The sequence below is a fragment of the Mesoplodon mirus genome, assembly GCF_964341445.2.
Source record: "Mesoplodon mirus genome assembly, chromosome: 9".
NCBI classification, from domain to species: Eukaryota; Metazoa; Chordata; class Mammalia; order Artiodactyla; family Ziphiidae; genus Mesoplodon; species Mesoplodon mirus.
Window position 1 is genome coordinate 18,203,747 of NC_138985.1, and position 18,297 is coordinate 18,222,043.

Sequence of the window (18,297 nt, forward strand, 5' to 3'; positions counted from 1 at the left end):
CCTCATAAAGTTGAGAGAGAAATTAAAAGATAATATAATGAAGGTGTTTGGCTCTTAGTAAATGCTCAATTAATGGTAAATTCTGTCTATAAGCTGCATGTGTATTAAACTTCACTTTTCTGGTATTGGATGAGCTGACTAGGGCTGTTGGCAAAAAGAGAAATAGTAGTTCATGATGTCCTAATGACTCATTCTTGACAGAAGATACTGTGAATGCCTTGGGAATACCTGGGAGTAAGGAAAAGGTACAGCTATTTAAATAAAATAAGCTGATGAGTAAAGACAGTGTATCAGGAGCAATGCTACGTGTTCAATCATTTTTTATAATAGGCTCTAGTACTTTTTATTTCTTTGCATTAATAAGCTCTCCTTTAAATTTATCACAGGATCTGTTCTTGTCAAGGTTGCATCTTCTCTTCAAGCTTATTTACAGTTATCAGGGAAAGAGATTGATGTGAACTCAGAAGTCCATGTTGAAGAAATGGATGAAGCTCATAAAGATGATGGTATAATAATTACTGGTAAGAAGGCTGCATTTTGCTATGTAAGATGAATAGTCATTGTCCATCTATGAGTAGAAATATGCTACATTTAACTGAAGTTTTAGTCTTTATTCCTTTCTAATGTCACATGTTGGTGTTTGACACTTTTTTCTTCCAACTGCTTATCAGTAACACAATTGCAGACATTTAGTTTGAAGCACTCACTATTCCTAGATAGTGAATAGTCATTGGATAAAATTTATTTGAAAAACTTCCCTATCAAAGAGATATTTGCACACTCATCTTCATAGCAGCATTATTCACAGTAGCCAAGAGGTAGAAGCACCCCAAATGTCTATTGATGGATGAAAGCAAAAATGAAATGTGATATATAAACATCCAACAGAATACTGTTCAGCCTTAAAAAGGAAGGAAATCCTGTCACATGCTACAACATGGATGCACCTTGAGGACACTATGCTAAGTGAAATAAGCCAATCACAAAAAAGACAAATAATGTATGATTGCATTTATACAAGATATCTAAGGAAACAAAGTAGGGGGAGAGGAAAATGAGTTGTTCAGCCGGTGTGAAGTTTCAGTTTTGCAAGATGAAAAAGTTCTGGAGATCTATTGCACAACAATATGAATATACTTAACACTAGTAAACTGTAAACTTAAAAGTAGTTAAAATGGTAAATTTTATGTGTTTTTTACCATAATCAAAAATCTGAAAACCATTAAATTTTTTTTTCTTTTTTGGCACAGCTGCTTTCTGATTCTTGGACTTGAAAATCAACTACAGTTGACCCTTGAACTACAGGGGGTTAGGGGCACTGGTCCCCTGCCCCAGGGCAGTCGAAAATCCACCTGTAACTTTGCAGTCAGCCCTCCATATTTGTGGTTCCACATCTGTAGATTCAACCAACTACAGATCGTGTAGTACTGTCTTACGTATTTATTGAAAAAATCTGTGTATAAGTGGATTCGCATAGTTCAAACCTGTGTTGTTCAAGGGCCAACTGTAAATACATATATTACAGTGTAAGATATAAAGTTAATTTTGTATGATTATAATAAATAGGAGTTTGGTTTGGTATTATGCACATTGTAAACTTGCTCTTTTAGTACGACCTGACCTTTTAGTACAAATTCTCAGTTCCAGAAATGTAAAGAACTTTTCCACATTTTTTCTAATTACCTGTGGATGTATTAATGGCTGATACTACTTTTAAAAAAATATTTATGGTATAGATAATATATTTATATAGTAAAAAAAATTGCTGGCAAACTTTTAAAAATCTTAACCAGAATGACATTGAGAAGGACATTGAAATTACCATGAGGTTTTGATATAGCAATCTATGTATATATACAAGATTGTTTTAAGTTTCTGGTCTCTTAGTTTCAAATGCATTTCCAATATCCTGAATTTGTACTGTCCTCTTCTCATGATTGCTGGTTTTGATATCGTGTGTGTGGATGATTTCCTACCTTTTTTCTATGTTTGCCTTTCCCATTTGTTAGTTTTCTTGTTTCTAATTGTGGCCTTTTCTTTTCTGCATATAGAAGTTCCTTTAGCATTTGTTGCAAAGCTGATCTAGTGGCGCTGAATTCTCTTAACTTTTGCCTGTCTGTAAAGCTTTTGATTTCTCTATCAAATCTGAACATATGTATCTTAAGTATATCATGCCACTCCCCTTCTGGTCTGAAGAGTTTCTGCTGAAAAATCAGCTGATAACCGTATGGGGATTCCCTTGTATGTTATTTGTTGCTTTTCCCTTATCTTTTAATATTTTAAAATATTTTTTAAATTTTCTCTTTGTCTTTAATTATTGTCAATTTGATTAATAGGTGTCTCAGTGTGTTCTTCCTTGGGTTAATCCTGTATGGGACTCTGTGATTCCTGGACTTGAGTGAGTGTTTCCTTTCCCATGTTAGGGAAGTTCTCAGCTATTATCTTTTCAGATATTTTCTCAGTCCCTTTCTCTCTCTCTTCTCCTTTTGGGACCCCTATGATGCAAATGTTCATGCATTTAGTGTTGTCCCAGAGGTGTCTGAGATTGTCTTTATTTCTTTTCATTTTTTTTCTTTTGTTCCGTTCGGCAGCAGTGATTTCTACCAATCTGTCTTCCAGCTCACTCATTCGGTCTTCTGCCTTATTTATTCTGCTATTGATTCCTTCTAGCGTGTTTTTCACTTCAGTTATTGTATTGTTCATTTCTGTTTGCTCTTTAAAGCTTTTAGCTCTTTATTAAACATTTCTTGTATCCTCAGTCTGTGCACCATTCATTTCCTGAGATCTTGGATCATGTTTACTATCATTACTTCTGAATTCTTTTTCAGGTAGATTGCCTATCTCTGCTTCACTTAGTTTTTCTTCCGTGGTTTTATCTTCTTCCTTCGTCTGTGACCTACTTCTCTGCCATCTCATTTTGTTTAACTTCCTCTGTTTGTGGTCTCCATTCCTCAGGCTTTAGGATTGTAGTTCTTCTTGGTTTTAGTGTCTGCCCCCTGGTGGGTGAAGTTGGTCCAGGGGTGTGTGCAGGCTTCCTGGTGAGAGGGGCTGGTGCCTGCCCACTGGTGGGTGGAGCTGCATCTTGTCCCTCTGGTGGGCAGGGTCATGTCAAGGGGTGTGTTTATAGGTGGCTGTTTGCTCAGGACGACTTTAAGCAGCCTGTCTGCTGATGGGTGGAGCTGTGTTCCCACCCTGTTGGTTGTTTGGACTGAGGAGCCTGCAGCCTGTTGGTGGGGCCAGGTCTCGGTGCCAAAATGGCAACCTCCAGGAGAGCTCACGCTGATAAGTGTTTCCTGGAGCGTCCACCACCAGTGTCCTTGACTCCACAGTGAGCCACAGCTGACCCCTGCCTCCACAGGAGACCCTCCATAACCCACAGGTAGGTCTGGCCCAGGTTTCTATGGAGTCACTGTTTTGCCCTGGGTCCCAGTGCATGTGAAAACTTGTGTACATCCTCCAAGAGTGGAGTCTCTGCTTCCTCAGACCTGTGGAGCTCCTGCACTCAAGCCCCACTGACCTTCAAAGCCAAATGCTCTGGGGGCTCCTCCTCGTGATATCAGACCCCCAGGCTGGGGAGCCTGACATGGGACTTGGAGCTCTCACCCTGTGGGAGGACCTCTGCAATATAATTATTTTCCAGTTTGTGGGTCGCCCACCCAGTGGGTATGGAATTTGATTATATTGTGAAAGTGCCCCTCCTACTATCTTGCTGTGGCTTCTTCTTTGTTTTGGGGTGTAGAGAATCACTTTTGATAGGTCTGAGTCCTTTTTGTTAATGATCATTCAGCAGTTAGTTGTGATTTTGGTGTTTTTTTGAGAGGAGGTGAGCTTAAATCCTTCTACTGCGCCATCTTGTCTCCAGCCCAGAGGACATTGAAATTAAAGTGTGTATACGCACTGCACGTATGCCACAGGCTTACCCATGAGATAGTCTCAAGAAAAAGAAAGTGTGGTGGTGGTGTGTGGTTATGGTGGCAGTGGGGTGTCTTCATAGGATCAAGTTTCACAATTATTAACAGACACTATATTAAATCTTGGCAGAGAGTAAAGATTATTTGGGGGAGGGAGTATTTTTTTTTCTCAAAAATAAAGTAATTTATTTAATGACCAAGAAAAAAGATCTCAGTTTTAAATATTCATTTTATATATCGTAAAGGTTAAGAAGTCAGTCTTAAAAATCATAGAATATTAACAAGAAGCACAGCAGTAATAAAAATAACACCTGTACACTTTCAGATTAACTCAGTACCTAATGGGTAGACTCTTAGTTACGCAGAGAAAATTTGATGAAAATTTAAGTGTATTAAATGTGGTAAGAATCAATTTCTTGTGATCTGATATCTTGAATTTGATAGGGAGCTGATACAGTTACCTTTTTTGGCCCTGGTAATGTAAAAATAATACAAATTTGTTTAATAATGCTCTGAATGATAGCATAATCAAATTATTTTACATAAGTTAAGAATGTTTGAATTATAAATTATTTTTTCATTTTTCTTCTGTAACTCATAGAATCATTTGCCTTTTTAAAATTTAGATTTAGTTTAAGTTGCATTTCAAAACCCTGTTCTCATCATTTCAACCATTAAAAAAAAGACCTTATTAAATCCTCTAAAAACAGTTACTAGTCCTGTGATTGGATAAAATCATTATCTGCGGACCCGATCTCTTTATTAAGTCTTGCCCATTTCCATTCCACTAAACAGGTACCACCTCAAACTTAGTATATTTGAAAACAAATATTATTTTTTCCTAGCCTAGTTCCTCTTCCACTTGTCATCTCTATTTTCCTTTATTTGTTCAGTCAGTCCCTCAGCAAACATTTATTGAGTCGGGTACTGCTAGAAATTAGGAGTGCAAAGATAAGAGAATAAAGTATGATCTCTCTGCCATCTGAGGAGGTTACATCCTAGTGAAGCAAGACAGACAAACCAGTGAATACAATACAATAAATGTTATAATAAAAATAAGTACGTGGTACTGTGAGAGCATGGAGGTAGCGCATCTAAATTACACTAGCATTGTGAGTTTGAGGAAGTGAGACAAGTCCAGTATAGCTAGAGTGTAGCGAGTAAGGGCCACAGTGGCATAAAAGGAGGCTGGAGAGTTTGAGAGGGATCAGATCACATAGGGCAGATTTGGCTTTTATACTCTGTGCTTTGCAAAGGCACTGAAAGGTTTTAATCTGGGGTTCATATAATCAGATCTGTGTATTAGAAAGATCACTGAATGTTGAGTGGGGAAAAATTAGAAAGGACAATGGTGGATGAAGGAAAAGTTAATTTTAATTAGCAGGTTACTGTAGTAATTCAGGAGAAAGAGTTCAGTGGCCTGGACTCCACAGTGATCTATTTTAAACTAAACAAATGAATAAATAAGCCTTGGATAAATTTTGCTGGAAAAAATTGATATAGGTGTACCTCATTTTATTGTACTTTGCTTTACTGCAGTTCACAGATACAATTTGTGTTTTTCACAAATCGAAGTTTTGTGACAGCTGTGCGTGGAGTTGTTTGTTGGCGCCATTTTTCCAAGAGCACTTGCTCACTTTGCATCTCAGTATTTCGTTTGGTAATTCTCACAGTATTTCAAACTTTTAAAATTATTATTTGTTTTGTTGATATGTGGTCAGTGGTCTTTGATGTTACTGTTGCAGTTATTTGGGGGCACCATGAACGACATCGCCCGTATAAGACATCAAACTTAATTGATAAATGTTCTATGTCTTCTGACTGCTCTACTGATTGGCTGGTCCCCTGTTTCTCTCCCTCTCCTCAGACCTCCCTATTCCCTGAGACAGAACAATATTGAAATGGGCCAGTGAATAACCCTACCATGGCCTCTAAGTCATCAAGTGAAGGGAAGAGTCGCACATCTCACTTTAAATCAAAAGCTAGAAATGATTAAGCTTAATGAGGAAGGCATATTGAAGCCAAGATAGGATGAGAGTTAGGCCTCATCCAGGTAGCCCAAGTTGTGAATGCAAAGGAACAGTTCTTAAAGGAAATGAAAAGTGCTACTCCAGTGAACACGTGGATGATAAGAAAGCGAAACAGCCTTATTGCTGATATGGAGAAAATTTTAGTGGTTTGGATAGAAGATCAAGCCAGCCACAACTTTCCTTTAAGCCAAAACCTAATCCAGAGCAAGGTCCTAACTCTCTCCAATTCAGTAAAGGCTGAGAGGGATGAGGAAGCTGCAGAAGGAAAGTTTGAAGCTAGCAGAGTTTGGTTTAAGGAGGTTTAAGGAAATAAGCCGTCTCCATATCATAAAAGGGCAAAGTGAAAGCAGCAAGTGCTGATGTATAAGCTGTAGCAGGTTATCCAGAAGATCTAGCTAAGGTAATTAATGAATGTGACTTCACTAAACAACAGATTTTCAATGTAGAAGAAGCAGCCTTATATTGGAAGAAAATTCCATCTAGGCCTTTCATAGCTAGAGAAGAGAAGTCAGTGCCTGGCTTCACAGCTTCAAAGGACTGAATGACTCTCTGCTTAAGGGCTAATGCAGCTGGGGACTTAAAGTTGAAGCCAGTGTTCATTTACCATACTGAAAATCCTACACGCCTTCAGAAATTACGCTCAATCTACTCTGCCTGTGCTCTATAAACGGAACAACAAAGCCTGGGTGACAACACATCCGTTTACAACATGGTTTAGTGAATATTTTAAGCCCACTGTTGATACCTACTGCTCAGGAAAAAAAAAAAAAAAAACGAAAAAAAAGATGCCTTTCAAAATATTACTGTGCACTGACAATGAAGCTAGCCACCCAAGAGCTCTGATGGAGATGTACAATGATATTAACGTTTTCATGCCTGCTAACACAGCATCCATCCTGCAGCCCACAGATCTGGAGTAAATTCGACGAGTCTTATTATTTAAGAAACACATTTTGTAAGGCTCTAGCTGCCGTAGATAGTGATTCCTCTGATGGATCTGAGCAAAGTGAGCTGAAACCTTCTGGAAAGGATTCACCATTCTAGATGCCACTAGAACATTTGTGATTTATGGGAAGAGGTCAAAATAGCAACATTAACAGGAATTTGGAAGGAGTTGAGTCCAACCCTCATGGGTGACTTTGAAGGAAGTCATGACTTTGGAGGAAGTAACTGCAGATGTGGTGGAAGTAGCCAGAGAGCTAGAATTAGAAGTGGAGCTGGAAGATGTGACTGAATTGCTGCAATTTCATGATGAAACTTTAATGGATGAAGAATTGCTTCTTACGGATGAGCAAAGAAAGTGGTTTCTTGAGATGGAATCTAGTCCCGGTGAAGATGCCAGCAGATTGTTGAAATTATAACAAAGGATTTAAAATATTACACAAATTTAGTTTATAAAGCAGCAGCAAGATTTGAGAGGATTGGCTCCAATTTTGAAAGAAGTTCTACTGTGGGTAAAATGCTATCAAACAGTATTGCATGCTACAGAGAAACAATGAAAGGAAGAGTCAGTCAATACACCAAACTTCGTTGTTGTCTTATTGTAGGAAATGGCCATATCCACTCCAGCCTTCAGCAGCCACCAGCCTAATCAGTCAGCAGCCATCAATACTGAAGCAAGACCCTCCACCAGCAAAAAGTATCAGATAATGGTTAGCATTTTTTGTTTTACTCTTTATAAATTTTTATTATATAAAAAATTTATAAAATTTTAAATTATGCTTATAAATGGATGCTATGAGGAAGATGCATGCTTACCTCATTGGTTATTATGAAGTTCCTTAGTCCATTTAATTATTTTTCTGTTATTTGTTACTGTATCTTATACTCTAGCCCCTATTTCCTAAACCAGGAAGGTCCAAACTTTAGAGCAAAGTTTATTTCCTGCCCACAGTCCAAGAATCTGGGTACTGATCAGCAGATTTCTTTTGGAGAGTAGCACATGATGTACAATGAGGTTGGGCCCCAGGTGGATCTGTAGGTTGTCTCTGATATTAGATTAAATCCGTTAAAGTAATAGTACAGAGGGGCTTCAGATAAACACAACTATCTCCTGTGGAGAGAGCTGTATGAACAAGTTATTGGGTTTAGAGAAACTTTTGTTTCATTTTGATTCCAAAACTGGTGCCCAAAAGGCCACAGACCTATTTATCAAGTGGATGGAATAATTTGAGACCTAGAAAATTAAAGCAGATTGCTTTTTCTATGGCGATTTCCAGTCTGAAACCCAAGTTTGGAAGTAATGAGCAAACTTTATGTGTGAGTTGTTATTATAGGCAGCTGAGCTCAGCTCTTTTGGGCCTTCCGTACAGAGCCTATGAGGCATAGAAACAGAAATACTCTCACTGCTAAGAGGTCTGGATTGTACCTGTAGCATGATTTCTGCAAGAAACCATGCCAAATAACTTTAGTTCCTGGGGCTCAGGCTTCCCACAGGGTTTGATGTGTCAGCCCTGTAATTTTATTTAAATTCCTGCTCCATAGTTTCCCTTGTTGTTGCCGTCACTGATAAATAACTGTGTGTTGTGTAATTCTTTTTTTTTTTTGAATTTTTGAATTTTATTTTATTTTTTTATACAGCAGGTTCTTATTAGACATCAATTTTATACACATCAGTGTACACATGTCAATCCCAATCGCCCACTTCATCCCACCACCACCCCCACCCCTGCACCGCTTTCCCCCCTTGGTGTCCATACGTTTGTTCTCTACATCTGTGTCTCAGTTTCAGCCCTCCACACTGGTTCATCTATACCATTTTTCTGGGTTCCACATATATGCGTTAATATACGATATTTGTTTTTCTCTTTCTGACTTACTTCACTCTGTGTGACAGTCTCTAGGTTCATCCAGGTCTCTACAAATGACCCAGTTTCGTTCCTTTTTATGGCTGAGTAGTATTCCACTGTATATACGTACCACATCTTCTTTATCCACTCGTCTGTCGATGGGCATTTAGGTTGCTTCCATGACCTGGCTATTGTAAATAGTGCTGCAGTTAACATTGGGGTGCATGTGTCTTTTTGAATTGTGGTTTTATCTGGATATATGCCCAGTAGTGGGATTGCTGGGTCATATGGTAATTCTGTTTTTAGTTTTTTAAGGAACCTCTATATTGTTCTCCATAGTGGCTGTATCAATTTACATTCCCACCAACAGTGCAAGAGAGTTCCCTTTTCTCCACACCCTCTCCAGCATTTGTTGTTTGTAGATTTTCTGATGATGCCCATTCTAACTGGTGTGAGGTGATTCCTCATTGTAGTTTTGATTTGCATTTCTCTAGTAATTAGTCATGTTGAGCAGCTTTTCATGTGCCTCTTGGCCATCTGTATGTCTTCTTTGGAGAAATGTCTACTTAGGTCTTCTGCCCATTTTTGGACTGGGTTGTTTGTTTTTTTAATATTGAGCTGCATGAGCTGTTTATATATTTTGGAGATTAATCCTTTCTCCATTGATTCGTTTGCAAATATTTTCTCCCATTCTGAGGGTTGTCATTTCATCTTGTTTGTAGTTTCCTTTGCTTTGCAAAAGCTTTTAAGTTTCACTAGGTCCCATTGGTTTATTTTTGTTTTTATTTCCATTACTCTAGGAGGTGGATCAAAAAAGATCTTGCTGTGATTTATGTCAGAGAGTGTTCTTCCTGTGTTTTCCTCTAAGAGTTTTATAGTGTCCGGTCTTACATTTAGGTCTCGAATCCATTTTTAGTTTCTTTTTGTGTATGGTATTAGGGAGTGTTCTAATTTCATTGTTTTACATGTAGCTGTCCAGTTTTCCCAGCACCACTTATTGAAGAGACTGTCTTTTTTCTCCGTTGTATATCCTTGCCTCCTTTGTCATAGATCAGTTGACCATAGGTGCGTGGGTTTATCTCTGGGCTTTCTATCTTGTTTCATTGATCTATGTTTCTGTTTTTGTGCCAGTACCGTATTGTCTTGATTACTGTAGCTTTGTAGTATAGTCTGAAGTCAGGGAGTCTGATTCCTCCAGTTTGGTTTTTTTCCCTCAAGACTACTTTGGCTCTTCAGGGTCTTCTGTGTCTCCATACAAATTTTAAGATTTTTTGTTCTAGTTCCATAAAAAATGCCATTGGTAACTTGATAGGGATTGCATTGAATCTGTAGATTGCTTTGGGTAGTATAGTCATTTTCACAATGTTGATTCTTCCAGTCCAAGAACATGGTATATCTCTTGATCAGTTTCTATCATCTTTAATTTCTTTCATCAGTGTCTTATAGTTTTCTGCATACAGGTCTTTTGTCTCCCTAGGTAGGTTTATTCCTAGGTATTTTATTCTTTTTGTTGCAGTGGTAAATGGGAGTGTTTCCTTAATTTCTCGTTCATATTTTTCATCCTTAATGTATAGGAATTCAAGAGATTTCTGTGCATTAATTTTGTATCCTGCAACTTTACCAGATTCATTGATTAGCTCTAGTAGTTTTCTGGTGGCATCTTTAGGATTCTCTATGTATAGTATCATATCATCTGCAAACAGTGACAGTTTTACTTCTTCTTTTCCAATTTGTATTCCTTTTATTTATTTTTCTTCTCTGATTGTCGTGGCTAGGACTTCCAAAACTATGTTGAATAATACTGGTGAGAGTGGACATCCTTGTCTTGCTCCTGATCTTAGAGGAGATGCTATCAGTTTTTCACTATTGAGAATGATGTTTGCTATGAGTTTGTCATATATGGCCTTTATTATAGGTTCCTTGATGCCCACTTTCTGGAGAGTTTTTATCATAAATGGGTGTTGAATTTTGTCAAAAGCTTTTTCTGCATCTATTGAGATGATCATATGGTTTTTATTCTTCAATTTGTTAATATGGTGTATCACATTGATTGATTTGCATATATTGAAGAATCCTTGCATCCCTGGGATAAATCCCACTTGATCATGGTGTGTGATTCTTTTAATGTGTTGTTGGATTCTGTTTGCTAGTATTTTGTTGAGGATTTTTGCATCTATATTCATGGGTGAGATTGGTCTGTAATTTTTTTTTTTTTTTAGTATCTTTTTCTGGTTTTGGTATCAGGGTGATGGTGGCCTCATAGAATGAGTTTGGGAGTGTTCCATCCTCTGTAATTTATTGGAAGAGTTTGAAAAGGATAGGTGTTAGCTCTTCTCTAATGTTTGATAGAATTCACCTGTGAAGCCATCTGGTCCTGGACTTCTGTTTGTTGGAAGATTATTAATCACAGTTTCAATTTCATTACTTGTGATTGGTCTGTTCATATTTTCTATTTCTTCCTGGTTCAGTCTTGGAAGGTTATACCTTTCTAAGAATTTGTCCCATTTCTTCCAGGTTGTCCATTTTATTGGCATAGAGTTGCTTGTAGTAATCTCTTAGGATGCTTTGCATTTCTGTGGTGCCTGTTGTAACTTTTCCTTTTTCATTTCTAATTTTATTGATTTGAGTCCTCTGTCTTGTGTTCTTGATGAGTCTGGCTAATGGTTTATCAATTTTGTTTATCTTCTCAAAAAACCAGCTTTTATTAGTTTTATTTATGTTTGCTATTGTTTTCTTTGTTTCTATTTTATTTATTTCTGCTCTGATCTTTATGATTTCTTTCCTTCTGCTAACTTTGGGTTTTGTTTGTTCTTCTTTCTCTAGTTCCTTTAGGTGTAAGGTTAAATTGTTTATTTGAGATATTTGTTGTTTCTTCAGGTAGGCTTGTATTGCTGTAAACTTCCCTCTTAGAACTGCTTTTGCTGCATCCCATAGGTTTTGGATCGTCATGTTTTCATTGTCATTTGTCTCTAGGTATTTTTTTATTTCTTCTGTGATCTCTTGGTTATTTAGTAATGTATTGTTTAGCCTTCATGTGTTTGTGTTTTTTACATTTTTTTCCCTGTAATTGATCTCTAATCTCATAGCGTTGTTGGCAGAAAAGATGCTTGATAGGATTTCAATTCTGTTAAATTCACTGAGGCTTGATTTGTGACCCAAGATGTGATCTATCCTGGAGAATGTTCCGTGCGCACTTGAGCAGAAAGTGTAATCTGCTTTTTTTGGATGGAATGTCCTATAAATATCAATTAAATCTATCTGGTCTATTGTGTCATTTAAAGCTTGTGTTTCCTTATTAATTTTCTGTTTGGATGATCTGTCCATTGGTGTAAGTGAGGTGTTAAAGTCCCCCACTATTATTGTGTACCATCGATTTCCTCTTTTATAGCTGTTAGCAGTTGCCATATGTATTGAGGTGCTCCTATGTTGGGTGCATATATATTTATAATTGTTATATCTTCTTCTTGGATTGATCCCTTGATCATTATGTAGTGTCCTTCCTTGTCTCTTGTAACATTCTTTATTTTAAAGTCTATTTTATCCGCCATGAGAATTTCTACTCCAGCTTCCTTTTGATTTACATTTGCATGAAATATTTTTTTCCATCCCCTCACTTTCAGTCTGTATGTGTCCCTAGGTCTGAAGTGGGTCTCTTGTAGACAGCATATATATGGGTCTTGTTTTTGTATCCGTTCAGCAAGCCTGTGTCTTTTGTTTGGAGCATTTAATCCATTCACATTTAAGGTACTTATTGATATGTATGTTCCTATTACCATTTTCTTAATTGTTTGGGGTTAGTTTTTGTAGGTCCTTTTCTTCTCTTGTGTTTCCCACTTAGAGAAGTTCCTTTAGCATTTGTTGTGGAGCTGGTTTGGTGGTGCTGAATTCTCTTAGCTTTTGCTTGCCTGTAAAGCTTTGATTTCTCCATTGAATCTGAATGAGATGCTTGCCTGGTAGAGCAATCTCGGTTGTAGTTTCTAGCCTTTCATCACTTTAAGTATATCATGCCACGACCTTCTGGCTTTTAGAGTTTCTGCTGAGAAATCAGCTCTTAACGTTATTGGAGTTCCCTTGTATGTTATTTGTCATTATTCCCTTGCTGCTTTCAGTAATTTTTCTTTGTCTTTAATTTTTGCCAATTCAATTACTATGTGTCTCAGAGTGTTTCTCCTTGGGTTTATCCTGTATGGGAGTCTCTTTGTTTCCTGGACTTGGGTGGCTATTTCCTTTCCCATGTCAGGCAAGTTTTTGACTATAATCTCTTCAAATTTTTCTCGGGTCCTTACTCTCTCTCTTCTTCTGGGACCCCTATAATGTGAATGTTGTTGTGTTTAAGTGGTCTCTTAGGCTGTCTTCATTTCTTTTCATTCTTTTTTCTTTATTCTGTTCCACAGCAGTGAATTCCACCATTCTGTCTTCCAGGTCACTTATCCATTCTTCTGCCTCAGTTATTCTGCTATTGATTCCTTCTAGTGTAGTTTTCATTTCAGTTATTGTATTGTCCACCTCTGTTTGTTTGTTCTTTAATTCTTCTAGATCTTTGTTAAACATTTCTTGCATCTTCTTGATGTTTACCTCCATTCTTTTTCCGACGTCCTGGATCATCTTCACTATCATTATTCTGAATTCTTTTTCTGGAAGGTTACCTATCTCCACTTCATTTAGTTGTTTTTCTGGGGTTTTATCTTGTTCCTTCATCTGGTACATAGCCCTCTGCCTTTTCATCTTGTCTGTCATTCTGTGAACGTGTTTTTTGTTCCACAGGCTGCAGGATTGTAGTTTTTCTTGCTTCTGCTGTGTGCCCTCTGGTGCATGAGGCTCTCTAAGAGGCTTGTGCAAGTTTTTTGATGGGAGGGACCGGTTGTGGGTAGAGCTGACTGTTGCTCTGGTGGGCAGAGCTCAGTAAAACTTTAATCCGCTTGTCTGCTGATGGGTGGGGCTGGGTTCCCTCCCTGTTGTTTGTTTGGCCTGAGGCCACCCAACACTGGAGCTTACCAGGGCTCTTTGGTGGGGCAAATGGCGAACTCTGGGAGGGCTAATGCCAAGGAGTACTTCCCAGAACTTCTGCTGCCAGTGTCCTTGTCCTCACAGTGAGACACAGCCACCCCCCGCCTCTGCAGGAGAGCCTCCAACACTAACAGGTACGTCTGGTTCAGTCTCCCCTGGGGTCACTGCTCCTTCTCCTGGGTCCCAATGCACACACTACTTTGTGTGTGCTCTCCAAGAGTGGAGTCTCTGTTTCCCCCAGTCCTGTCAAACTCCTGCAGTCAAATCCTGTTAGCCTTCAAAGTCTGATTCTCTAGGAATTCCTCATCCTGCTGCTACACCCCCAGGTTGGGAAGCCTGACATGGGGCTCAGAACCTTCACTCCAGTGTGTGGACTTCTGTGGTATAAGTGTTCTCCAGTCTGTGAGTCACCCACCCAGCAGTTATGGGATTCCATTTTGCTGTGATTGCACCCCCCCTACTGTCTCATTGTGGCTTCTCCTTTGTCTTTGGATGTGGGGTATCTTTTTTGATGAGTTCCAGTGTCTTCCTGTTGATGATTGTTCATCAGTTAGTTGTCACTGTGTGTTGTATAATTCTTAAAGTGATTTACAAATACGTGGTATTCTGAGGTCAAAAGAAAGCCTGGAACTCTCTTAAGGTAAAACATTTACCTACTAAAGAGTTGTGCACAGTGTGTATTCTTTGGGATGAATTCTCTAATCCTTATGAGATCCTTGATTCTAAGTTTTATGCTCTACCCATATATGGCAAATTGGATAGGTGGTGAATACCTTAGATAAGATATTTCTGGGAATAAGTTGACTTCTCTGTTAAGTTTTAGACTGGGTTCATCAACTTAAATATGAAACCTCACCATTGTATATCAAGCCATTTTTAAGACCAAAAATGCATGTGGTACAAAGTCTTTTGGTCTTAAAAATGCCCCAATTTAGATGATTAGAGATAAAGTATGTTGTCAGCCAAATGATTATTGTTTGTCATTGTCTGCATGGTAGGGAAGGTGGTATTACTGGGTTCACTTCATTTTAGTCATACTGGAAATGTAAAGCATAATAAAAATAAGTTCATTTGGTATTAAAATAAACTACCAAGTCAGAAGAGAGTTCTTGTTTGTAGGCTGGAGACTTATACATTTAATGGTATTGTGATTTATAATGGAAAACAGGTTCATTTGTTGGAAAAGATGTTGAAATGGGACCAAGCCCATTGGATGCCGCTTTTAAGAGCTAGAGACAGTATTTTCTCTCCAAATGGCGAAAAAATCTAGTCTTTTGATATGACTCATAGAAATAACTTTTTTTTAAGAACACACTTAAGTTTTGGTTTTCTCCAAGTTTATAGCATATGGATTTGTCAGTCATGTAGATGTGCTTCTGGATGACATGGAAGAAATTTGGTAACAGAATGAAGAATGCTGTAGGTTTATGGCTGTCTGCTCAAAAATACTTTGACAGGGAGTTAATGTAGGAACTGCCTTCAGATTGTTTGTGCTTTTATGGTGTTTTTATTTCTCCATTTTGTCAAAGTGTAAGATCCTGGGAGAGTGTAATAGGTAGACATCAGCTTTGTTTGTTAAGGTTTCCAAAAAAAAAGGAAGATCAGATTTTGTCCCCATTCACCTGTAAACTTTATCTGTTAAGGACAGATTGTAAATGTTAGACTTTGCAGGCTACATATGGTTTCTGTTGTTTATTCTCTTTTGTTCTGTTTTTTATAACCCTTTAAAAGTGTAGAAGTTGGGCTTCCCTGGTGGCGCAGTGGTTGAGAGTCTGCCTGCTGATGCAGGGGACACGGGTTTGTGCCCCGGTCCGGGAAGATCCCACATGCCGCGGAGCGGCTAGGCCCGTGAGCCATGGCCGCTGAGCCTGCACGTCCGGAGCCTGTGCTCCACAACAGGAGAGGCCCGCGTACCGCGGAAAAAAAAAAAAAAAAAAGTGTAGCAGTCATTCTTAGCTCTTAGGCTATAAAAACAGGCGTCAGGCCAGATTTGGCCTGGGGGCCATAGTTTGCTTACCCCTAGACTAGAGATCAAAGTACAGGCCCCACCCAGTCTTAGAGCATGTGAATTCTGTTTGTAATGCCTGGGTTTTTTTGGGGTTTTTTTTTAGTTTTTGTTTTCATGTTTATTTTGGTCATATACCAAACACTGAAGCACAGCCAAATCTTACCCTGAGGAAACTCTTCCCAGTAATGAAGAAAAAAAGATTTGTGCACCTAAAAGTATAATCATGTAAAATTTAAGAAACAGTACAGCCATAGAAGATATAAGATGCCAAGTAAAAACACAAAAACCTGTTCAACATCACTAGCCATTGGTATGGTACAAATTAGAACCAGAATGAGATACTACTACATACCTATTAGAATGGCTAAAATAAGTAATACTGATAATATCAAATGCTGGCAAGGATGTGGAGGGATTGGATCTCTCCTGCATTGGTATTGGGCATGGAAAATAATATAGCCACTCCTGAATTCAGCCTGGCATTTGGTTAAAAAGAAAGTACCATATGACCCAACAATTACATTCCTGGGCATTTATCTTGGAGAAATGAAACTTAATGTTCACATAAAAACCTCTACATAAGTATTCATAGCTTTATTTATAATAGCCAAAAAATGGAAATGACTAAAATATACTTCTACCAGTAAATGGTCACACAAACTATGGTATGTCCATACAGTGGAGTAGTATTCAACAGTGAAAAAGAACAGTCTGTTAATACACACAACTTGGATAGAAGTTAAGGGTATTATGCTGAGTGAAAATAGCCAGTCTCAAAATACTGCATACTGTATGATTACATTTATCTAACACTCTTGAAGTGACATTATTATGGATATGAAGAACAGACAAGTTGTTGCAAAAAGTTAAGAAAGGAGAGGGAAGATAAAACTATAAAGAGATATCACATAGAACTTTCTTTGTGATGATAAAACAATTCTGTATCTTGATTTTAATGATGGTTATGTGAATCTATACATGTGATAAAATCTCATAAAAGTATACACAAAAACGTGTAAAAGAGTGAGTGCATGTAAAAAATGGTGAAGTCTGAGTAAGCTCTGTAGTCTAATTAATTGTATGCCAAACAATTACCTATTTTTGATAATGCACGATGGTTATTATAAGATGTCAACATTGGAGAAACTGGGTAATGGGTGCACAGGACCTCTTTGTACTATTTTTACAGGTTCTTTTGAGTCTTTAATTATTTCCCAACAAGAAATTACAGAGAGCATGATGTAGGGAGGGGGAAAAAGATGGGAAGAGGGAGAAAGAGAGAAAGATTGAAACAGTGAGGGCTTCTAGGCTAGAAGTAGAATAAAAAGGACTGACTTACCCTCTACTTAAACCAAGAACAAAAAAATTTTTTAAATAGACAAAATACATGAAAAAACAGTTTCTAAGATACTGTACATCAGGCAATAAAAGAAAGTGATCACTAAGAGCTGGGAAACAAGCAAAATGAGTCCCTGCTTACTCCCTCGGGAGAGTCTGCAGGCTGTAGTACATGGAGGAGGGACTAATGTAGAGCCCAGCAGACTCCTTGAATTGAGGAAACCATAAGGAGAGTCCACAGAGATTGACAGCTAGAGTTTATAAAGTACCAGAAGGAATAGAACCTAATGCTCACACAAGTCCAGGAAAAATGCCTATCCCACCTGCCAGACTGGAAAATACCATAACTCATGGAGCATTGGGTAGAACACTTAGTAGTTGGAAACAGCCCTAGACTGCTCATTCCTCCAGAACTGCCTAACAAATCATAAAAGCAAGAGATGAAAAGTTGAAATTGTTTCCAAGTACTTTAACTGCATAACGGAACAAAGCTTGAGATTTATAGAAATACAGAAATGCCTGGCACCCAACAAAATAAAATTCACCATGTCTGGCATCCAGTCAAAGGTTATCAGACATGCAAAGAGGCAAGAAATCATGACCCAAAATGAAGTGAATATCAATCGAAAGCTATACAGAAAAGACACAGATGTTAGAATTAGCAGAGAAGAAAAATAAAATAGTTATTATAACTGAATTCCACATGTTGGAATAAAGTTAAGTAAGACATGGAAGATATAAAAAAACCAAAATTGAATTTCTAGAAATGAAAACCACAATATCTGAGATGAAAAATACAGTGGATGGGATTAGACATAAAAGGATATTTCTTGGGCAAAACTGATTAATTGCATACTTGCTCAAAACTTAGTGTACTATTGACTTTTTCATTATTCCAAATAATTGAGAAAATATAATGATGGGCAGCATTATAACTAGCTCAAAAATATTTGCTTGTAAAAATTTGTTGTTAAGATGTCCTGGGTAGCACTTTTCTCAAGGGAAGAACAGATGAAAAATGTTGACAACATTAAAATATTTGGTTTTATGGGATTGTGTGTGGTGTTAGAGCTTTTGTTTGTGAAAAACGTGCATTAAAAATAAGATTTCAGAGTAGTTATTTAAATGCTTTTTCAAAAGTGTATAATTTATTTTCCTAGCCAGCTGGTAAGCTTTTTGAGGGCATTACCATGTCTTTTTACATGTTTTGACCT

At 37.8% G+C, this 18,297-nt stretch overlaps 1 protein-coding gene across 4 annotated transcripts in view; it reads left to right on the forward strand.

The window, feature by feature from the left end:
• FAM185A (family with sequence similarity 185 member A) overlaps window positions 1-18,297 on the forward strand; it is a 68,385-nt gene that overhangs the window by 45,187 nt on the left and 4,901 nt on the right. For 3 of the 4 annotated variants that reach the window (XM_082632417.1, XM_082632414.1, XM_082632416.1), the window contains one exon: window positions 387-521. In XM_082632417.1, coding sequence (XP_082488543.1) covers window positions 387-521 — 135 coding nt within the window. Of the gene's footprint in view, window positions 1-386; window positions 522-7,488; window positions 7,576-18,297 lie in introns of those variants that run through there. The other variant, XM_082632415.1, reaches the window with a different exon arrangement.